The sequence below is a fragment of the Aphelocoma coerulescens genome (assembly GCF_041296385.1).
Source record: "Aphelocoma coerulescens isolate FSJ_1873_10779 chromosome Z unlocalized genomic scaffold, UR_Acoe_1.0 ChrZ, whole genome shotgun sequence".
NCBI lineage: Eukaryota > Metazoa > Chordata > Aves > Passeriformes > Corvidae > Aphelocoma > Aphelocoma coerulescens.
The window spans coordinates 47,101,901-47,118,481 of record NW_027184085.1 but is presented as its reverse complement, the minus strand read 5'-3'; the positions used below and the strand labels follow the sequence as shown (position 1 = coordinate 47,118,481).

The window sequence follows — 16,581 nt, the reverse complement described above, 5'->3', positions numbered from 1 at the left end:
GATTACAACTAGTTAATTTGTAATAAGAAGTATAAAGGGATATTTTTCTCTATTACCAGTTTTACTTGCTGGTAGTATCCTTCTCTCTTATATGTAAGTGGTATACAGTATTACAGAATAAAAAATTCAAATAAATATGTCTTGTGTCTTCTCCAGTGCAGTTCTAGCTGTGCCTAGTGACATATTACTTTGCTTTTTTAATTAGTAAATGACTCCTAATTTTCTGTGTCACATGCAATTTCACATGTAACACAAGGTCTCTCAGTGCGCCCTTTTTCCTACAAATGATATCTAAACAACAGATACCAAGTCAGTGTTGCCAGGTTTGGACATTCTTCATGGTACAAACACAAGAAAGTCAGTTAAATCCAGTGCCCATCTGCTAAGACATTTAGATACAAAGAGAGATACCAAAGCTGCAGCCTATAGCAGAAAAATCAATGGAGTGAGCACTGAAATGTTTGCTGTCAAACACATGCTAAAACAATGTGCAGAACTGTGATTGTATTCGCTAGACAGACAAGGACTTGCACATGCATGCTTTATAATGTGGCACAAGGCAAGAGCTAATCACCCTGAATGAAGCAGTTGATATTACTCACTCCAGGATATGCCAGTATTGAATTATTTGCATTGGAAAAGACCCTTAAGATCAAGCCAAACTGTAAACCAAAAACCTGGTTATAAGTACAAATCACATTATTTAAACTTTACAGTTTCCTGCAGGGAGAGGAAAAGCATTGCTTTCCCAGGTGCAGCAGAAACGTATAAGTCAAGTATGATATCCTGACAGCGAAACAATGACGGAGATATCTGGCAACAAGTGGGATTCAGCAGGGGTCTATCCTGGGATGTTTCCTGTTTAACTTGTGGGAAATAGGGAAAGCAGAGGAGAGCCACTGTGACACTGGCAGATGACGGTAAAATAGGGAAGAGGAGGCGGCTGTCCGTATGTGCAAGAGCAGGACTGCCATCCACAGGTCTCAGAAGTGGCAGGAGGAATGAGCTAAAAGGAATCCCATCAAATTCAGCAAGGACAGAAGGGATTATTGCTTCTGCTTGACACTTTTCAGATCACAAATGGCTCCTGCATCCAGGTTACGATCAACAAGTCAAGATGGAAATTAGAAATATAGGACAAATTCATGGAAGGCAACCATGGGAGTGGGGCTGGAGTGCTCACCCTGATAGGTGAGCCTGTGGGTCCAGGACTGGTTCACGATCTGGAGCAGAAACAGCTGTAGGGCATCTGAAAGCACCTTGAGGCTATGGGGATGGGATCAAGGGGCTAAGGCCAGGCTCTTCATAGATGCGCCTGGCAGGAGAAAAGAGAAAATGGCACCAGCTGAAACTAGAGAGGAAAAACTTAGGACAATGTGGTGGAGTGCGGGCCCAGAGAGGTTTTGCATCCTTTAACTGGTAAAGCCCCAGGCAACCCGGTCTGACCCGATGAACGTCTGTGCTTTGAGCAGGGGGCTGAAGGAGAGATCTCGTGAGGTGACCTCCAGCCCGAATGATTCCTCAGCTCTAATTTTCCCTGATTAGCGACTGCATCGATGTTCCGGAGGCTCCCTGCAGGGCCGCTGCCGGTGTCTGAGGGATGGCGGAGCACCGCGCCCCCTGCCGGCGCCGTGCCGTTACCCGGGCGCGTGCCGGGGCGGGGCCGGCGCCGCCCTCGCGCCGCGGCCGTTGGCGCTCGGTCGTTGGGCGGGCGCGCGCGCCCCCGTGTGTCGGGACAGTCGGCGACTGTGGGCGATGGAGGAGCTGCCCCCGCCGCCAGCCCCGGCCCGGCCGACCTCGAGGTTGTGTTTCAGGCGCTCGAGGAGATAGTTTCTTTGTCCCACCCTGAACTGGATGCCCTCGTGGAGGTGACTGTTCAGTAGCGGTGCCGGGGTGTGCACTGAGGGCTTTTCAGTGTTGTCACACGCCTGAGAAGTAAAAGCGTCTTTAATTAAGTGCTTGTTTATTAAAACAAAATTTTAAAAAAAGAGGAGGGAATCAGAACTATCCTGCATTCTGGAGCACGAGACCATTGCTTGTGTCAGCCAAGTTCAGGTGCTCATTTTCAAGGGAAAAATGCACATTGCAGGTTCATTCGTGTTGATGAAGTGGAAGCTTTTTAGGTTATGTCTTTGATCTTAAAGAGTATTTTCAGAATTGCCACTGAAGGCAAACATTTTTGTTGGAAATGCAGGGAAATGGTTAGATGGAGTTAATAATTCTGTGTTTTCTGTGGAAAATATAATTTATGAGCATTTGGTTGGTATAAAGCAGTTGCACACGTTCATACTTTATGGCACCTGATGAGCTGTGAGTGTCCTTTGCTCTACCTGTGGTTGGTTCTTCTTGTGTACAAAACTGTAAGTCTCATGTGCAGAGAGGGGCGTGGGAGAGGTCACTCTGTTACAGCACCAAATGCAGTCTCTCCTTTTGGTTTTGAACACAAAGGCAAAGCAAGAGGTTGACTGCATCTCTTGCTGCTGCACGAGATCTGCCTAGTGTGTAGGCACTCAAAATGCCATGTTTGTATACGTGTTGAAGCTACTATTTTACTGTCCTCTCAGTATCCTGATGCCTTCAATTAAGTTTCTAGGTGGGAAAGCTGGTGCAAACTTGCCATTATTGCTCTCTCTGTTGCAACGATTAGTCTTCTTCCTCTTGGGTGTCTTTCCAGATAGATGTATATTCCAGTGAAATCCACCCCCAAAACTCCAGCCTGGAATATGCTGTTCTGCTCAGTGCTGGGTAAGAGAGGAGCACGTCCTTGTCCCAGTGCACACAGAGGTGGCAGGACTCCTTCCTTGATGCCTACTAAGTGAATTGTTTCACCTGCACTTTGAACTTTGGCAGTTTTGACAGCTTTTGAACAGTGTTTTGAGAGGTATGTATTTTCCATTGTTGAAGGCTTTGGCAATTAGAGTTCAGACTTCCTCCTTAGGAATAAAGGGATTAAGTGTGTGAGGCAAGGGTTGTTGGGGAACAGGTGTTTTGTTTTTGAGTCCTCATGACTTATGTATGTGATAAGAAGGGCGATATTGGTCCTGGATGTGAAGTGGTTAAAGACTTCTGGCTTATTCTTTGTTGAAGAGTAGTTCAGGGACTACAAGGCCTTTGGTTTGACACTTCCCACCTTTGGTTAAAAATCTCCTGTCTTTAACTCTTGGCTCTTCCCAGACATCTCTGGGTGTTTAGTTCCTGTATTTACCCAGCCTTTTTGCATATATTTGTATGGCTTAATCAAAAAATGTCTATTTCTATTATTATACATAGACATTGCCTTATAAATGTTTGAGTAAGAGCAGACCCAAGGTGGACAGTGTGATTTTTTGGAATTATCCATATCTTATTACCCAGTGTGATGCCCTTTTGTCTTCTGTAAACTCACACATAGCAGAAAAAAAGCCTTCTTTTCCTTAATAGAAGGAAATGTTGCAGGCTCTGAATAATCATTCATCTTCAAGGTACTGATGGATAGGCTGTTTGCAGAAGAGACTAACATTCTTGAACGGGTGATAATGAGAATATCTTTCTGTTTAAAGGTGGTTTTTTTTTTTTCTTTTAAGGAGAACATTTGGGTCAGTGTGAGTCTTCAGGAAGTGAGCCTGTGAACGTTGTGGCAGAAGAGAGAGCTTCACTTGGCAACACGAGCTGTGGGAACAGTTCCTTTGAGCCAGAGGACCCTGGTAAGAAGAGAGTCTACATGTTTTTAGAGATGACTGAGACAGCTACATTGAGCCTGGCTTTCACAGAAAGGGGAGATCAGAGTAGTTGATCCAGTAGATGATGGTAGAGTTGTTGGAGGAGCTGCTACGGACTTCAGAGGGCAGTTTCTAGATCCCAGGTAACAATGTTAATTAATAACTCATCTCACAATGCTCATCAGTTTTATCATTTAAGTAAGGACTGAGGTCTCTTTGTCAGTACAGAGAAGAAACAAGGCTGGAGTTCTTTTCATGAGGTGTGACGGTCTTTGTTCAAAGTTCTTGGGGGTGCCATTTATAGAGCTACTGCTGCAATTTTTATTGGGGTACTTCAAAACTTTAAAGTTTTGAAAACTTGGAAGAACTCCCTATTCTGTAAACAGCAGGCCTCAGATTCCCAAGGGAGAGCCTGCCTTTCAGGCCGTGTTTTCTAGTCACTGATAAAAGTACGATTGCTGGGTGTGCTGCTGAGGGAGACATAAACAAGGCCCAGTGTTGACTCAGTGTTTCCTTTGCTTCCTAGATGTCCATCTTTCCAGAAGGGCTGCTCTACATGGGAGGAAGCTACCAAGGGAAAGCCTGTGAAAATGGACTACCTGGGATCCCCCTCTATATAGTTATACTTACAGATGTATTATGTTGTTGTCCTTATACAGTTAGAGGTGTATGGATATTTAGAGAGGTATACTGATATTTGCATGTCTAGATATAGGCAGTACAGTTGTAGCAGTCTGCAATAAATTAAATTTTTAAACTGAAATTGATATTTGTGTATTTTTATATAGTCATCAGACTCTCTGCCCATGTCTCTCTCCCAGGCAGCATGTGCATCCTGACCCAGCACTGCGAGTTCAGATCAGTCTTCCAGGGTGGGGAGGAACAGCAGAATCAATGCCATCACTCTCTGTCTTCCTTGCAGACCCTGAGAGCTGTGAACACCATGCTGGAAGCAATGGTACTCAGCTCTCCTGCATCCAGTCTCGAGAAGGTGCTGCATGGCATCTTTGAGTTCTGGCCTCTGAAAATAATGGGGGTCTCAGGGGTGTTCCTCACCCTAGATAGGAGGGATTTCCCTCTCCTGGGTGAGTGGTCCCCAGCCCAGTGCCATGCAGGCAATGTGCTGTGGGGAGGGTGCTCACTTCCCCTGGGGAAGCACCAGGGGCTGACACCCAGCTCTTTTGGAATAGAATGGCTGCAGAGGATGGCATCTGCCTTACAACAGGGTTGGCCTGGGCCTTTGTCCCAGGCCTGCAAGGGACTCCTGGAGCAGGAGCCCACCAAGACTTTGCCCAAGGTCAGAGGAAGCCTTGAGGGACCATGAAAGTCTTGCCCAGGAGCAGAGTCACACTGCTCCTGCTGGAGCAGGTGTTTGCTCCCAGGGGTCATCTGCAGCTTCTCTTTTTCCAGGTGCTGCTGGACTTTACCAGCTCTGAAACCACTGCTGTGCAGAAGACAGTCTTAGGGAGGATCAGGAATCTGGGTCATGGGCTGGCTGACATTTCCAAATGGGAGGTAAGGCCCTGGCACCATCCAGCCACGCCATGCCACCCTCCCTGCTGCTCTCCCCAAAAGGCTGCTATCCAGCTGGCTGTTTCTAAAGACCTACAGGGCCTTTCATGGCCTGATCTCACCTGGATCCAGCCCTGAACCCTGCTGTTAAGGAAACTTCCCTGTCTGACCATCCAGGAGCCACTCTGGCAGTCACATTGACACCACCTGAGCTGGAACTGAAGCCCCTTCACAGCTACACCTCCCACACTCACAGTCTGACCAGGACTCCTTACCAGCTCAACCCCAGGTTTCCCACAGCAGATTCTCAGACATCCAGGTCCTTCAAATAGCTTAATCATGGTGCAATAACTAATAACAACAGCTCGAGCTGGTGCCTCTGAGGAGGGACTGTGAACAAAGGAACACCTGAGCTTTTGTACCCTCACAGCACCGAAGTCTGGGGGTCTCAGCTCCTGCTGTGTCTCAGTGTCCAGTTCCCTGGCTGGTGCCACAGGTCCCTGTGCCCTTTCCTGTGCCAAGAGTTGGCAGTTCATGGCCTCTTGACTTGGGCTCCCATCCAGAGCTCAACCTAAAGCTCTCATTGCAACTGCAACTTTCTCAATAGCCTGCCTCCCTAACAGGGAAGTGCCAGCCACAGTGGGGCATGAGGAGAAGGGGAAAGGCACCAGAAGGGGGGGAAATCAACACCCAGAGACTGTGTGAGGGAAAGAATTAATTTCCTTTTTCCAGTCTAAAAATGTGGTGGAGCCCTACTAGTTCTGTCAGTGAAGTGCTTGCTTGCGTGGCTGGGGAGAATCCTGGGGCCAGCAGCCCTCCTCTTTCGGGCATGCCAGGGCCCCCGGTGTGAGTGTTCCCAGCCCTGACAAGGAGCAGTGGGACTGTGGCTGCTGCCCTTGATGCCTAAAGATGTTTGCTTTCTATACATTTTTCATGTATTTGTAGATTTGTAGATTACTAATACATTGTTGTATCTTCTAGTACTTTTCCTACCCTTTCCCCTTAACTTTTAGAACAGTAAGTTAACCTTCTAACACATTCCTGAAATACTGTTTAGTCTTGCTTTTTAGGCTAGCAAGGACGCTGTGTTTTCCACTTGAACATAGAAGATATAACAAGAAAGCCCCTGGAATAACTCCAATGGGGCAGAACCTGGGGGCAAATTACCTAACCAAGTGCTCTTCTAATTGGACAATATTTGTTAGATTTGCTAATTTGTTAAACTTAGAAAAATTATAGAAATCTGGTGCCAAGTATGCCCATGACCATGAGGGCACCTGGAAGCTTCCAATAAAGACTTGCTTTTTTTCTTACTATTTTAAAGCTGTTGCAAGAGTTTTCTCTTTTGATATTAGACAACACCCTGGGCAGAGTAACTTGCCACCACTGTGTCCCCATGTTTTTTCTGGGGCTGCACCTGCTCTGTACCAATTTGCACAGGTGGCTGGAGGATGCGGAGGGCACAGAGGGCAGCTTCTGACGTGCTGGGTTGGTCCTCCATGTCAGAGCCATCAGGGCTGCTGGCAGGGGCTGGATGCCAGGTGGGAGCCCCTCCCTGGGAGCTGGTGGAGTGGGAAATGGCGTCAGGGCTGTTGTCCTGCTTCCCAGCAGTGTGGGAGTGCAGCAGCCTTTGGGCCTCCTCACTGCATTGGTCCACAATGAAATTGACAGTGCCATCAACCAGCTGTTCTGTATATTCCTCCAGGAGAGGCTGCAGCATCTGGACCATGACCTCCCCATTGTCATGGATCAAGTGGGAGCTTCAGGCAAGCTCTGCCTTAAACTCAGATTTTTGGCAACAGCTTAAATTGGCAACACCTAAAGTCACTCTGGCTTGCAAGTTCTAAGGATGGCAGATCAGGTCTACTTATAAAATGAGTTATTTATTGAATAGACAGCAGATAACAGAAAAAAAGGCCTTAATCAGAGTTACTTACTACACAGTATAAAACAAAAAGCACTTCTAGTAGATTTACATAAAACGGCACACAATATTACAGTACCTATATTAAAGCTAGCAAAAGAAATAATATAGCTTAGGAGTCAAATGTAATTTACCACTGAAATGATAGTATACACCAAATGCTTTCATTCAGCCTCAGAGGAGTAACCACAAAACAGGTGTCCCCATTTTGGGGGAAAATCCCACATATTTCCAGGGAATGTGCAGGAGATTTCCTGCTTTGTAGAAATTTTGTGTAGCTTTGGTAGTTTAAAGTGAGGTGTCTGTCAGTGAGAAATTCCAGCTTATCTTTCCAGATAGCACTTCTGCAGCAAAATGTTTGTTGTCAGCTGAGAGTGTTACTCCCATGGTGCAAAAGTAACTCACTACAAGACAGCTTGTCCTGTTTGCGTTATTTCACTGATTAGCGAGAAACAGGTAAGTTCTTCTGGGGCAAGATGCTCTGTTATTCCACCAGCTAAAAGCAACAGATAAGCTCTTCTGGGGCGAGATGCCCTGTTACACCCCATCTGGATCACAGAGGCATAGGGCACACTAGTCTGGTCTCACTGCCAGCCACCATGAGGACCCTGCAGGCCCCTGCTTAGCTGGGGGGAGTGTCCCTCGCAAAGATTGAAGAACAGCTGCAGGGCACTGGCAGCTGTTCCCATCCAGGAGACAAAGAGATCTTTCTGCCTGGATCCAGCACTGGATCCAACCTGGCTGCTGGTCTCTGGTGATTCTCCTTGGGGTGTGATGACACACTCTAGGTATTTTTGTTCCTGCACAGAAAACCTGACAGACTCTATCACTCTTCTGCAGAGTGGGCACTCTGGTTTCTTCTCTGCCCAACGCAGGATACAGCCCATGCAGAACTCATGGCCACAGGGTATCACATAAGCGACACCCTCTTGCTTATCATGGCAAATGGGGCAGCTCCACTCTGTTCCCATGGCTCTGTCTGTTCTCCATGGTAATTCAAGGAGTCCTGAGAAGCTGCTCCCCATCACTGGCACTACCAAAGTGTCTCACACAGTGCAACAAAATGGAGAAACCTTGGTCCCTTGCTGTCCCAAGGAGGAGAGGAAGAAATGCCCAAGATCCTGAAGAAGGATATACCCTCCTGATTCCCCAAGCCCTAGTGCCCTTCTCACCAGCACCCTGGGGAGACTCAGCTCTCCCGATCTTGCAGGCATGCTTGACACACCGTGACTTTTCTGAGAGCCTGGGAAGATGGTCTCTGGCAGTTGAAAACATGCAGGATTGAGACTCCTGTCTGTGATAAACAGATACTAGCAGTCAAGTGGTTCAATACCTTTCAGGTCCTGAATTTTGAATTAGATCTCAGGGCTAGGGGGGCTGGGTTTTTCCTTTCTATCTTTTTAAGTTCACTCTTGAATCAGAAAATGTCATTAATTGAATGCAGTTTTTATAAGGACAAGGTTCTTTTCTTACAAAGTAAACACCGTGGACAAAAAGATAATGTGGCCTTAGCAGGCACTGTGCACATCAGCTGGGTATTCTGGTCAAGCATCACCTGTGCAGATGATCTCTAGTAAAGATTTCTCTCCCTGCTGACAAGTCTTTGGGGCTCTGAGAACCTGTGCACCTTTGACGACCAGAGGAACCTAAGATGTTGTAAGAGACTTAAGGAGCACAATTGCCTTAATTAAAACACCAGTCACAGGATCACAGAATCACAGAATCAATTAAATTGGAAAATACCTTTGAGATCATTGAGTCCAACCTATGACTGGACACCACCTTGTCAACGAGACCACAGCCCTAAGAGCCACATCCAGTCTTTTCTTAAACACCTCTAGGGACAGTGACCCCACCACCTGCCTGGGCAGCCCATTGCAATGCCCAATCACCCTCTCTGTGAAGAATTTTTTCCTAATGTGCAGCCTAAATGTCCCCTGGTACAGCTTGAGACTATGTCCTCTTCTGTTACTGGCTGCCTGGGAGACAAAACTGACCCCCACCTGGCTGTACCTTTCAAGGAGTTATAGAAGTTGATAAGGTCACTCCTGAGCCTCCTTTTCTCCAGGCTAAACAACCCCAGCTCCCTCAGCCACTCTTCATAGAACCTGTGTCCCAGACCCTTCACCAGCCTCATTGCCCTTCTCTGGATATGTTCAAGCATCTCAGCATCCTTCCTAGTCTGGGAGGCCCAGAACTGGACACAGCACTCAAGGTGAGGACACAGCACTCACCAGTGCTGAGTACAGGGGAAGAATCACTCCCCTTGTCCTGCTGGCCACACTATTGCTGATACAGGCCAGGATGCCATTGACCTTCTTGGCCACCTGGGCACACTGCTGGCTCACGTTCAGTCAGCTGCCAACCAGCACCCCAGGTCCCTTTGCATGGCTGCTGTCCAGCCACTCTGTCCCCAGCCTGTAGCACTGCAGGGGGTTGTTATGGCCAAAGTCTAGGACCTGGCACTCAGACTTGTGAATCGTATCGTTGGATTCAGCCCATCTGTCCAGCCCATCCAGGTCCTTCTGCAGAGCCCTCCTGCCCTCCAACAGATTGACACTTGCACCCAATTTGGTGTCATCTCAAATTTGCTAATGGTGGACTCAGTCCCCTCCTCCAGACCATCAGTAAAGATATTAAGCAGGACTGGACCCAGCACTGATCCCTGGGGGACACCACTGGTGACCAGCCCCCAGCTGGATGTGACACCATTCACCTCCACTCTCCGGGCCCAGCCACCCAGCCAGTTCTTCACCCAGAGATGGGTGCACCTGTCCAGGCCATGGGCTGCCAGCTTTTCCAGGAGGATGCCATGTGAGATGGTGTCAAAGGCCTTGCTGAAGGTCAGGGAGACAACATCCACAGCCTTTCCCTCATCCACCAGGTGAGTCACCTGGTCATAAAAGGTGACCAGGTTGGTCAGGCAGGACCCGACCCTCCTAAGTCCATGCTGGCTGGGTCTGGTCCCTTGGCTGTCCTGTAGGTGCTGTGTGATGGCACTCAAGATGATCTGTTCCATAACCTTGCTGGGCACCAATGTCAGGCTGACAGGCCTGGTGCTCCTTTTGGCTCTTCTTATGGATGGGTGTCACACTGGCCAATACAGTCATCTGGGACTTCCCTGGTTACCCAGGATTGATGATAAATGATGGAAAGCATCTTGGCAAGGTCTTCTGCCATCTGCTGCATCACCCTAGGATGGATCCTGTCTGGTCTCATAGACTTGTGAGCATCTGAGTGGCTCAGCATGTCACTAACTGCTTCCTCCTGCATTACAGGGGGACTGTTCTGTTTCCTGCCCTCATCTACCTGCTCAAGAGGCCAGTTGTCCTGAGGACAACCTGTCTTATTGTTGAAAACGGAGGCAAAGAAGATGTTAGGTACCTCAGCCTTTTCCTCATCTTTGGTAACTATATTCCCTCCTTGTCCAATAAAGAATGGAGGTTCTCCTTGCCCCTCTGAGGTGTGTTCTAAGATCACTGAAGGACTTTGCCACTGTGGCAAACTCTCCAAAGAAGCAACTGCTCATCTGTGACGACTGAAGCTCCCCTTCCCCAAACATGCCTCTGTGAAACTTGGGCTGTGAGTTAACCCACCTGAGAGGAACTGGAGATAAGATTGTCTGGCTGTTATCTCAGAATAGTGGGAGGAAAACACAGTGGGGGAGCACTGATACTGGACACAAAGAATCCACACAGAAAGCCAACTCAGCAGCTGGGCTGAATATCAACTCTGAGTGGGTAACTCTGTAGCCAATGAGCATTAAGTCCTTTGTTTGCTAAAATATATAAATAGTGAAAAGTTTTGAACACCTTGAGAACAGCACCAGCAAGAAGACCAGTGTGAAGAAAGATGCAACAGGATGCTTTATCCAAGTGTGGTGATATCCTTCTACTTAAACTGTCTCACTCTTTCTCTCCCTCCAGCCCACCTCTCTTTCCTATTTCTGTCTATCTCTCTACCTCATGTTTACTGTTAAATAAAATCCATACTATCGACTTTGGCATATTTGGTGTTGTCTGCACTTTAATTCAGGTAGAGACATCTTTCAGTAACTGGATCATAACAGGTGTGCTGACACAATAGACTACTGCTGTGAGAGGGTGAGATGTGCACCTGATCCTTGGCCCAGGGATTGGCACTGGAGAGGGCAGGTGCAGCTCTTACCTTCCCTGGAGTGTTTGTTCATTGGTGTTACATCCCACTCCTATGTGGAAAGGAGCAACCAAGATTCGTAGATGTTCACAGATGAAAGAGAATGGCAAAAGCCAAAAGGGTCCTAAAAAAACCTTACAGATTTTATTAACAAACTACACACTCAGCATGGTGAGTAGAAGGTGCATGGAAGGAAGCATGGTGAGTAGATAGGCCTCTATCTTCTAATAGTATGAGAAGAAAAAGCATAAAAGAAAAGAGGGAAGAAAAAGGGAAAGAGAAATCAGATAGGAGAGGAAAGAAGATTGCAGTCCTGGATCCAGCACTGATCCAGCCAACAGGTGTCCAGGGTCCTGAGAGCATGCCACCCAGCCTCTGTGGTGGTACATTTTTATAGGTAAGCTTTCCCCAGCCTGGGATTAGATTCCTCACTAGTCATACAAATGAATTAACATGTGCAGCCCAGTATTCTGGACCTTTCTGGAAATGGGCTGGGGGGGCTTTGAAGGTTTTTTGGTGGTCTTGATTCTCCCTCTATTGGTCTTTCTTGCTCCTTGACCCCACTCCTGCACTTAAGCTGTCCTTTATGTTGTGTGGTCACCATGGACTGGAACAGGAAATTCAGCTGCAGAACAGTTCTGCCTTACCTTCATATGGCTCCCCTTTTCAGGCATATCCTGTTATAACTTGCCTGCTTGATGACTGCTGGTGTTTGGGGCATAGCAATGCATTAACTCTTTAGTGCTTAGGTTTCTACATTGGTCAAAAAACCCAGTTACCATCTGATAGGAACAAAAATCATCCTTAGGGCACGGAGGAGACTGAAGGGCTTCACATTCTTAATGGCAGGGCATTTTTGCCCTTTATCTTGTTTTCCTAGTCTTGTGTTTCTTGCGCTTGTTGTTGCAGACTTAAGGTGTCAGATGCTACTTGTCCACTGTAGAGGTATCAAGATCTGTAGGGAAGGCATTGATCTCTACAGAACGGAGTGTGAGGCCAAGTTCTTCCTAGATGAGGAGAAAGGGATATCTGGGTTCGGGCTGCTTGGGGATTGATCAAGCCAGAAGGATTTTTTAGAATTTGGATGCAGAATATTCTCAGAACAGAAAATACAAGTTTGTTTGGTTTTTTTTTTTTTTTGCTTACAATTTAAAATTTTATTCAGTTCAATAAAATTCAGATTAATATAACTCAGAACAAAATGGTTGTGGTCCACTGCAGCCTGAACTGCAGCTGGTCCATTCTGCCGTTCAAAGCATTTTTTCCTTTAGGAACTGCAAGATCTCCTTCAGCAGATTAAAGAAATTCAGCAGCTTTTCACGTGGAAATGGACAGGGCTGCATTGGTTTTGGAGGTAGCGTCTGCAAGGGGGTTGAGTAGGCTGGCACTGGAGTAACTGCTGGCTTTTTTCTTATCATGGCCTGGATCCAGTTGTAGTAGTACTGAGTGGAGCTGGAGACTGCAGGCCGTTTAGGTCTGGCACAGCCTACTCCCCAGCTGGTCACACCAATTTGCCAGAAGAAGTCACCATGTTTGCTTTGGCAGACAAGAGGCCCCCCGCTGTCACCCTGAAGCAGAGCAGAGAGGATTAAGGTGCTTTTGGGAGCCCCTGTCAGCAGTTAGAGTTGCTCTCCCAGCCCGTCAGAACTGGGTTCCCACCAGAGCAAAGCTCTGCTCGAGTGCCGGAGCCTGCGGAACCTTGACACCCTTGGGAGCAGGTTGGGGGCCTTTAAGGTAGGGCTCTCTGTCTCCCTGTGCTTGGATGTTGGCATCTGGACTTCACTGAGCAAGTACCCATGGATGGGAAAGGGGGTGGAAACTCCAGCGGCAGTGCGGAGCTGGGGCTGGGAGGGCTGCTGGCGCCAGGGAAAGCATGGGCTAGGCTGTGCTTGGGTGGTGTGATGGGGCTGCCCACACTGCTGGGTGCTGAGGGACACATAGCACACTCCTACCTGGCAGGTGCCAACGCCGCCCTGCCCAGCACACACATGGAAGTCATAGATGTACCCCTGCAGCCAGTCGCTACTGTTGCAGAGCTTGTTATCGACGACTTGGACCTTGGCCTGCTGCAGGATATCTCTACCTGAAGCTGTGAGCAGAAAAAGGAATGAGCTCCAAGCAGCTCCTTGCCCATTCTCCTAGCCTGTATGTGAAGTTCTTCCCTAGAGCTTGGCTCTGCCTCCAGAGAGGCGTTGGAGTGCTGTGTCACTGCTGTCTGGCTTTGGGCAGCAGGCCAGGCCCATCTCTCCAGAGGCATACATCCCACAGCCCAACTCTCATTTTGGCCTCTGCTGTCAGGAAGCCCCAGCCATCTCTCCCTGGTGTGCCAAACTTGCCCTCAGGGCACAGGTCCTTTATGGGAACTCACATTTTACAATCCTGTCACCCCAGCCAGCAACGTAACAGTTTTTCAGCTCCGACACTTTCACTGTGGGACCAGGCAGGCAGGCGAGCTGAATGGAGGAGCTGCACGGGACTGGCCGGTCCAATTCCAGCAAGGCGACGTCATTATACTCAAGTTTAGGAACATAGAGTTCATGAATGATCAGCCGCTTAATCCGACGCACTTCCACCTCACGGCCTGACTGACTCAACGAGGTGGCCCCAAGCACCACGGCCCACTCGCTGATGGGACTGGAAGGCAGATGGAGAGAGGCATGAGAGGGAGTAAAATCATGTGCTGTTACAGCCCAGCACTTCTCTGCCTTCTGCTTCCTGGGGCAGAGAGGAAAACAGCACTACATAGACTGAAAGTGGGCTCGAGATACATTAAGCTGGGATGCTGCTAGGAAGCAGTGGCATGAGCCCAGTCTTCTCCCTGAGCAGTCTCTCAGCTGGGCTCTGCAATGCCCTGGCACTAGGCACACTGCAAGGAAATGGGATGGGAGTAACACACGCTGGTGGTGTGGGGATATCCCCATACCCAGGTCCTCCTTACTTTGTCATGTTGATAAAGCAGTGGGCAGCTGTGAGGAGCCACTGTGCGCCAATGAGGGTCCCTCCACAGACATGCACGGATATTGGTGGTTTCCAGACACAACGGATACTGGCAATTCCAGCCCAGGCCCCGGACCCTGGCAGGACGTCTGTGCCACCTACGACGCGTGATGAGCCAAACGTAGCATGCATGGGCCGCAGCCCACAGATCCCTCTGTAAGCAGAAAAATCATTACTGTCCTGTGCAAAGACTTGCTGCTGTGCAAGCTGAAGGTCAGCCAGCTTCCCTTCCCACAAGGCTTTGGTTGCAAAGCCAGCAGGGCCAGGGAACTGCCTGGGGCGTGCGTCTGTCTGCCTGTTTCTGCTTGAGCCCCATAGACAAGTTGTGCCAGCAGCCCAGACGCTGGTAATAAACTGAGGCTCCCACCCAGGGTTTTGGAAGCTGTAGTATGGCCACGGGTGGCAAGTGGGCATCCTCAGGGAACCCCCTAAGCCTTGCCTGGGCCTCCCCACAGAATCTGGGGCTACTTACCCACAGGTGCCATGTGCAGACCCACAGAGAGCCAGTAGGATGAGGATGCAGAGCAAAATCATTGCTGTCAGAGACACGGGTCAGCTGCAAAGAACGAGGACTTCTCACCTCCAGTGCCTCTGCCAACGTAGTGCCCACAGCACTTCATTGCCCACGTTGTACTTGGCCCTGGGGCTGATGTCACAGAGGGGCTTGTTCCATGTTCTGGGCATGGTGCTGGACTCTGGAGGTGGGGGGAGGGGCAACATAGAGTCATAAAACCACAGAAAGGTCTGAATTGGAAGGTACCTTAAGGATCAACTAGTTTTAAGGCCCAGCCATGCACATGAATACATTCCATTACACCAGGTTGCTTGATGTCCCATCCAAGCTGGCCTTAAACAGTAAAAGGAATGGGGCATCCATAGCTTCTCTGGGCAACCTGTGCTCGTACTGTGCCAGTGATACAAGACTTCACTTGTCATCCAAAACTCTTAACAGAATTCACAGCAGCAACAACAACAACTAAAAGCAACACACATTCTGATTTTAAAACAACCTGTGACATTGTTTTCGTTTGCTTTGCTTGAGACAGAAAAATCATCTAAACAAATATAACTGTCTCAAGGCCCAAGTTTTTTGGTGTTGTTTAGAAAGCAACTATAAAGAACTCTAATTTTAAAGTAATATTCCTTCTACAGAAGTGGAGTCCCTTTACAGCTGAGCCTGTTTATTTAGTTGCTTCCATTTGACTGCTAAACAGCTTACCCTTATTTCAAGAGGTACAGCAGAGGCTGTGCATTGGACTGCTATTTCAGTTACGGCCAACAAGTTCCTCTCCTTGATGATCAAATTCCAATTTTTTTAGCTTTCCTTTGATGAAGTTCAAGGAAGACCAGGGAGATGGAGTGTTCCTGCCCAGATATCCAGAGTCCAGTTTCAAGTTCCCTGGTGTGCTGTACAGCACACACACAGAAGGATCAGATGTGAGCAGCCTAAGACAACAGTGCATTTCCAGCGGCTGTCCCCCAGACCCAGAAGCCCCTAGGACCTCTGTTCCCTCCTTCCACTGCACCCTTTCCCTCTTCTCTGAGTGGGCACAGTTCCAGCCCTTTGGAGGGCCCTTTCTCTTCCTGCCCGACTTGCCTGCCCACAACTGCATTTTGCAGGTGCCGGCTCAGGGAGGCCTTGCCTCGCACAGGAGAATGAGTGGGACTGCAAACATGCTCATCTGTGAAAATAGGCCACTTCATTTCCACAGCGACAAAGTCGCCATCAGCCATTGCGCACATGTGGAGGAGGAGTGTGGGCAGGACAGAGTGGGCCTTTGGCACTGAGGCTGCCTTTGGATCAGCAGGCATTGCCCCAGCAGGAAAGAGCTGTGGTCCACTGCAACCTGAACTGCAGCCAATGAATCCTTCCCTAGCATGCTTAAGCCTCCAGGCTGCCCGTCTTCAAGCTGCAGCTGGACTTGAGTGAGAGATGTGGCTGGGTTTTTGTTTCTTTGAACTCAGTAAATCTGGTAATCCCCTTCCCCTGCCTTGGTTACAGGGGGAAAGAGAAGCAAAAATACTTCAGTTTGTTGCTGTAGTTCTTTGGCTTTTAAGGCATAAATACTCTTCATGCAGTGCCAGCAGTGCTATTTTGGGTGAGGTGGGCATGAGCTCTAGGCCTTTGGCTTTTGCAAAAGGAAAAGGAGAAAAAGAGGAGGAAAAGAGGAGGAAAAGAGGAGGAAAAGAGGAGGAAAAGAGGAGAAAAAGAGGAGAAAAAGAGGAGAAAAAGAGGAGAAAAAGAGGAGAAAAAGAGGAGAAAAAGAGGAGAAAAAGAGGAGAAAAAGAGGAGAA

The 16,581-nt window shown here is 48.4% G+C and overlaps 1 protein-coding gene across 1 annotated transcript; it reads right to left on the bottom strand.

Annotated features, from left to right (window-relative positions):
• Window positions 1–12,539: 12,539 nt before the first annotated feature.
• LOC138103526 (acrosin-like) lies at window positions 12,540–14,820 on the bottom strand. The gene is made up of 5 exons (XM_069001863.1): window positions 14,759–14,820; window positions 14,228–14,440; window positions 13,658–13,923; window positions 13,242–13,378; window positions 12,540–12,857 (listed from the first exon to the last, which is right to left on the bottom strand). Exons 1-5 carry the CDS (start codon window positions 14,818–14,820, stop codon window positions 12,540–12,542), a joined length of 996 nt encoding a protein of 331 aa, XP_068857964.1.
• Between the last annotated feature and the right edge of the window lie 1,761 nt (window positions 14,821–16,581).

Bases quoted from the DNA above. Each gene is read 5' to 3' on its own strand.
- LOC138103526 (XM_069001863.1), bottom strand. From the start codon at position 14,820: ATGATTTTGCTCTGCATCCTCATCCTACTGGCTCTCTGTGGGTCTGCA. The intron at 13,379-13,657 runs GTGAGTTCCCAT...TTCTGCTCACAG, and splicing joins GGGTGACAGGATTGTAAAAT to CTTCAGGTAGAGATATCCTG. The intron at 12,858-13,241 runs GTAGGAGTGTGC...GCTCTGCTTCAG, and splicing joins GCGGCGTTGGCACCTGCCAG to GGTGACAGCGGGGGGCCTCT.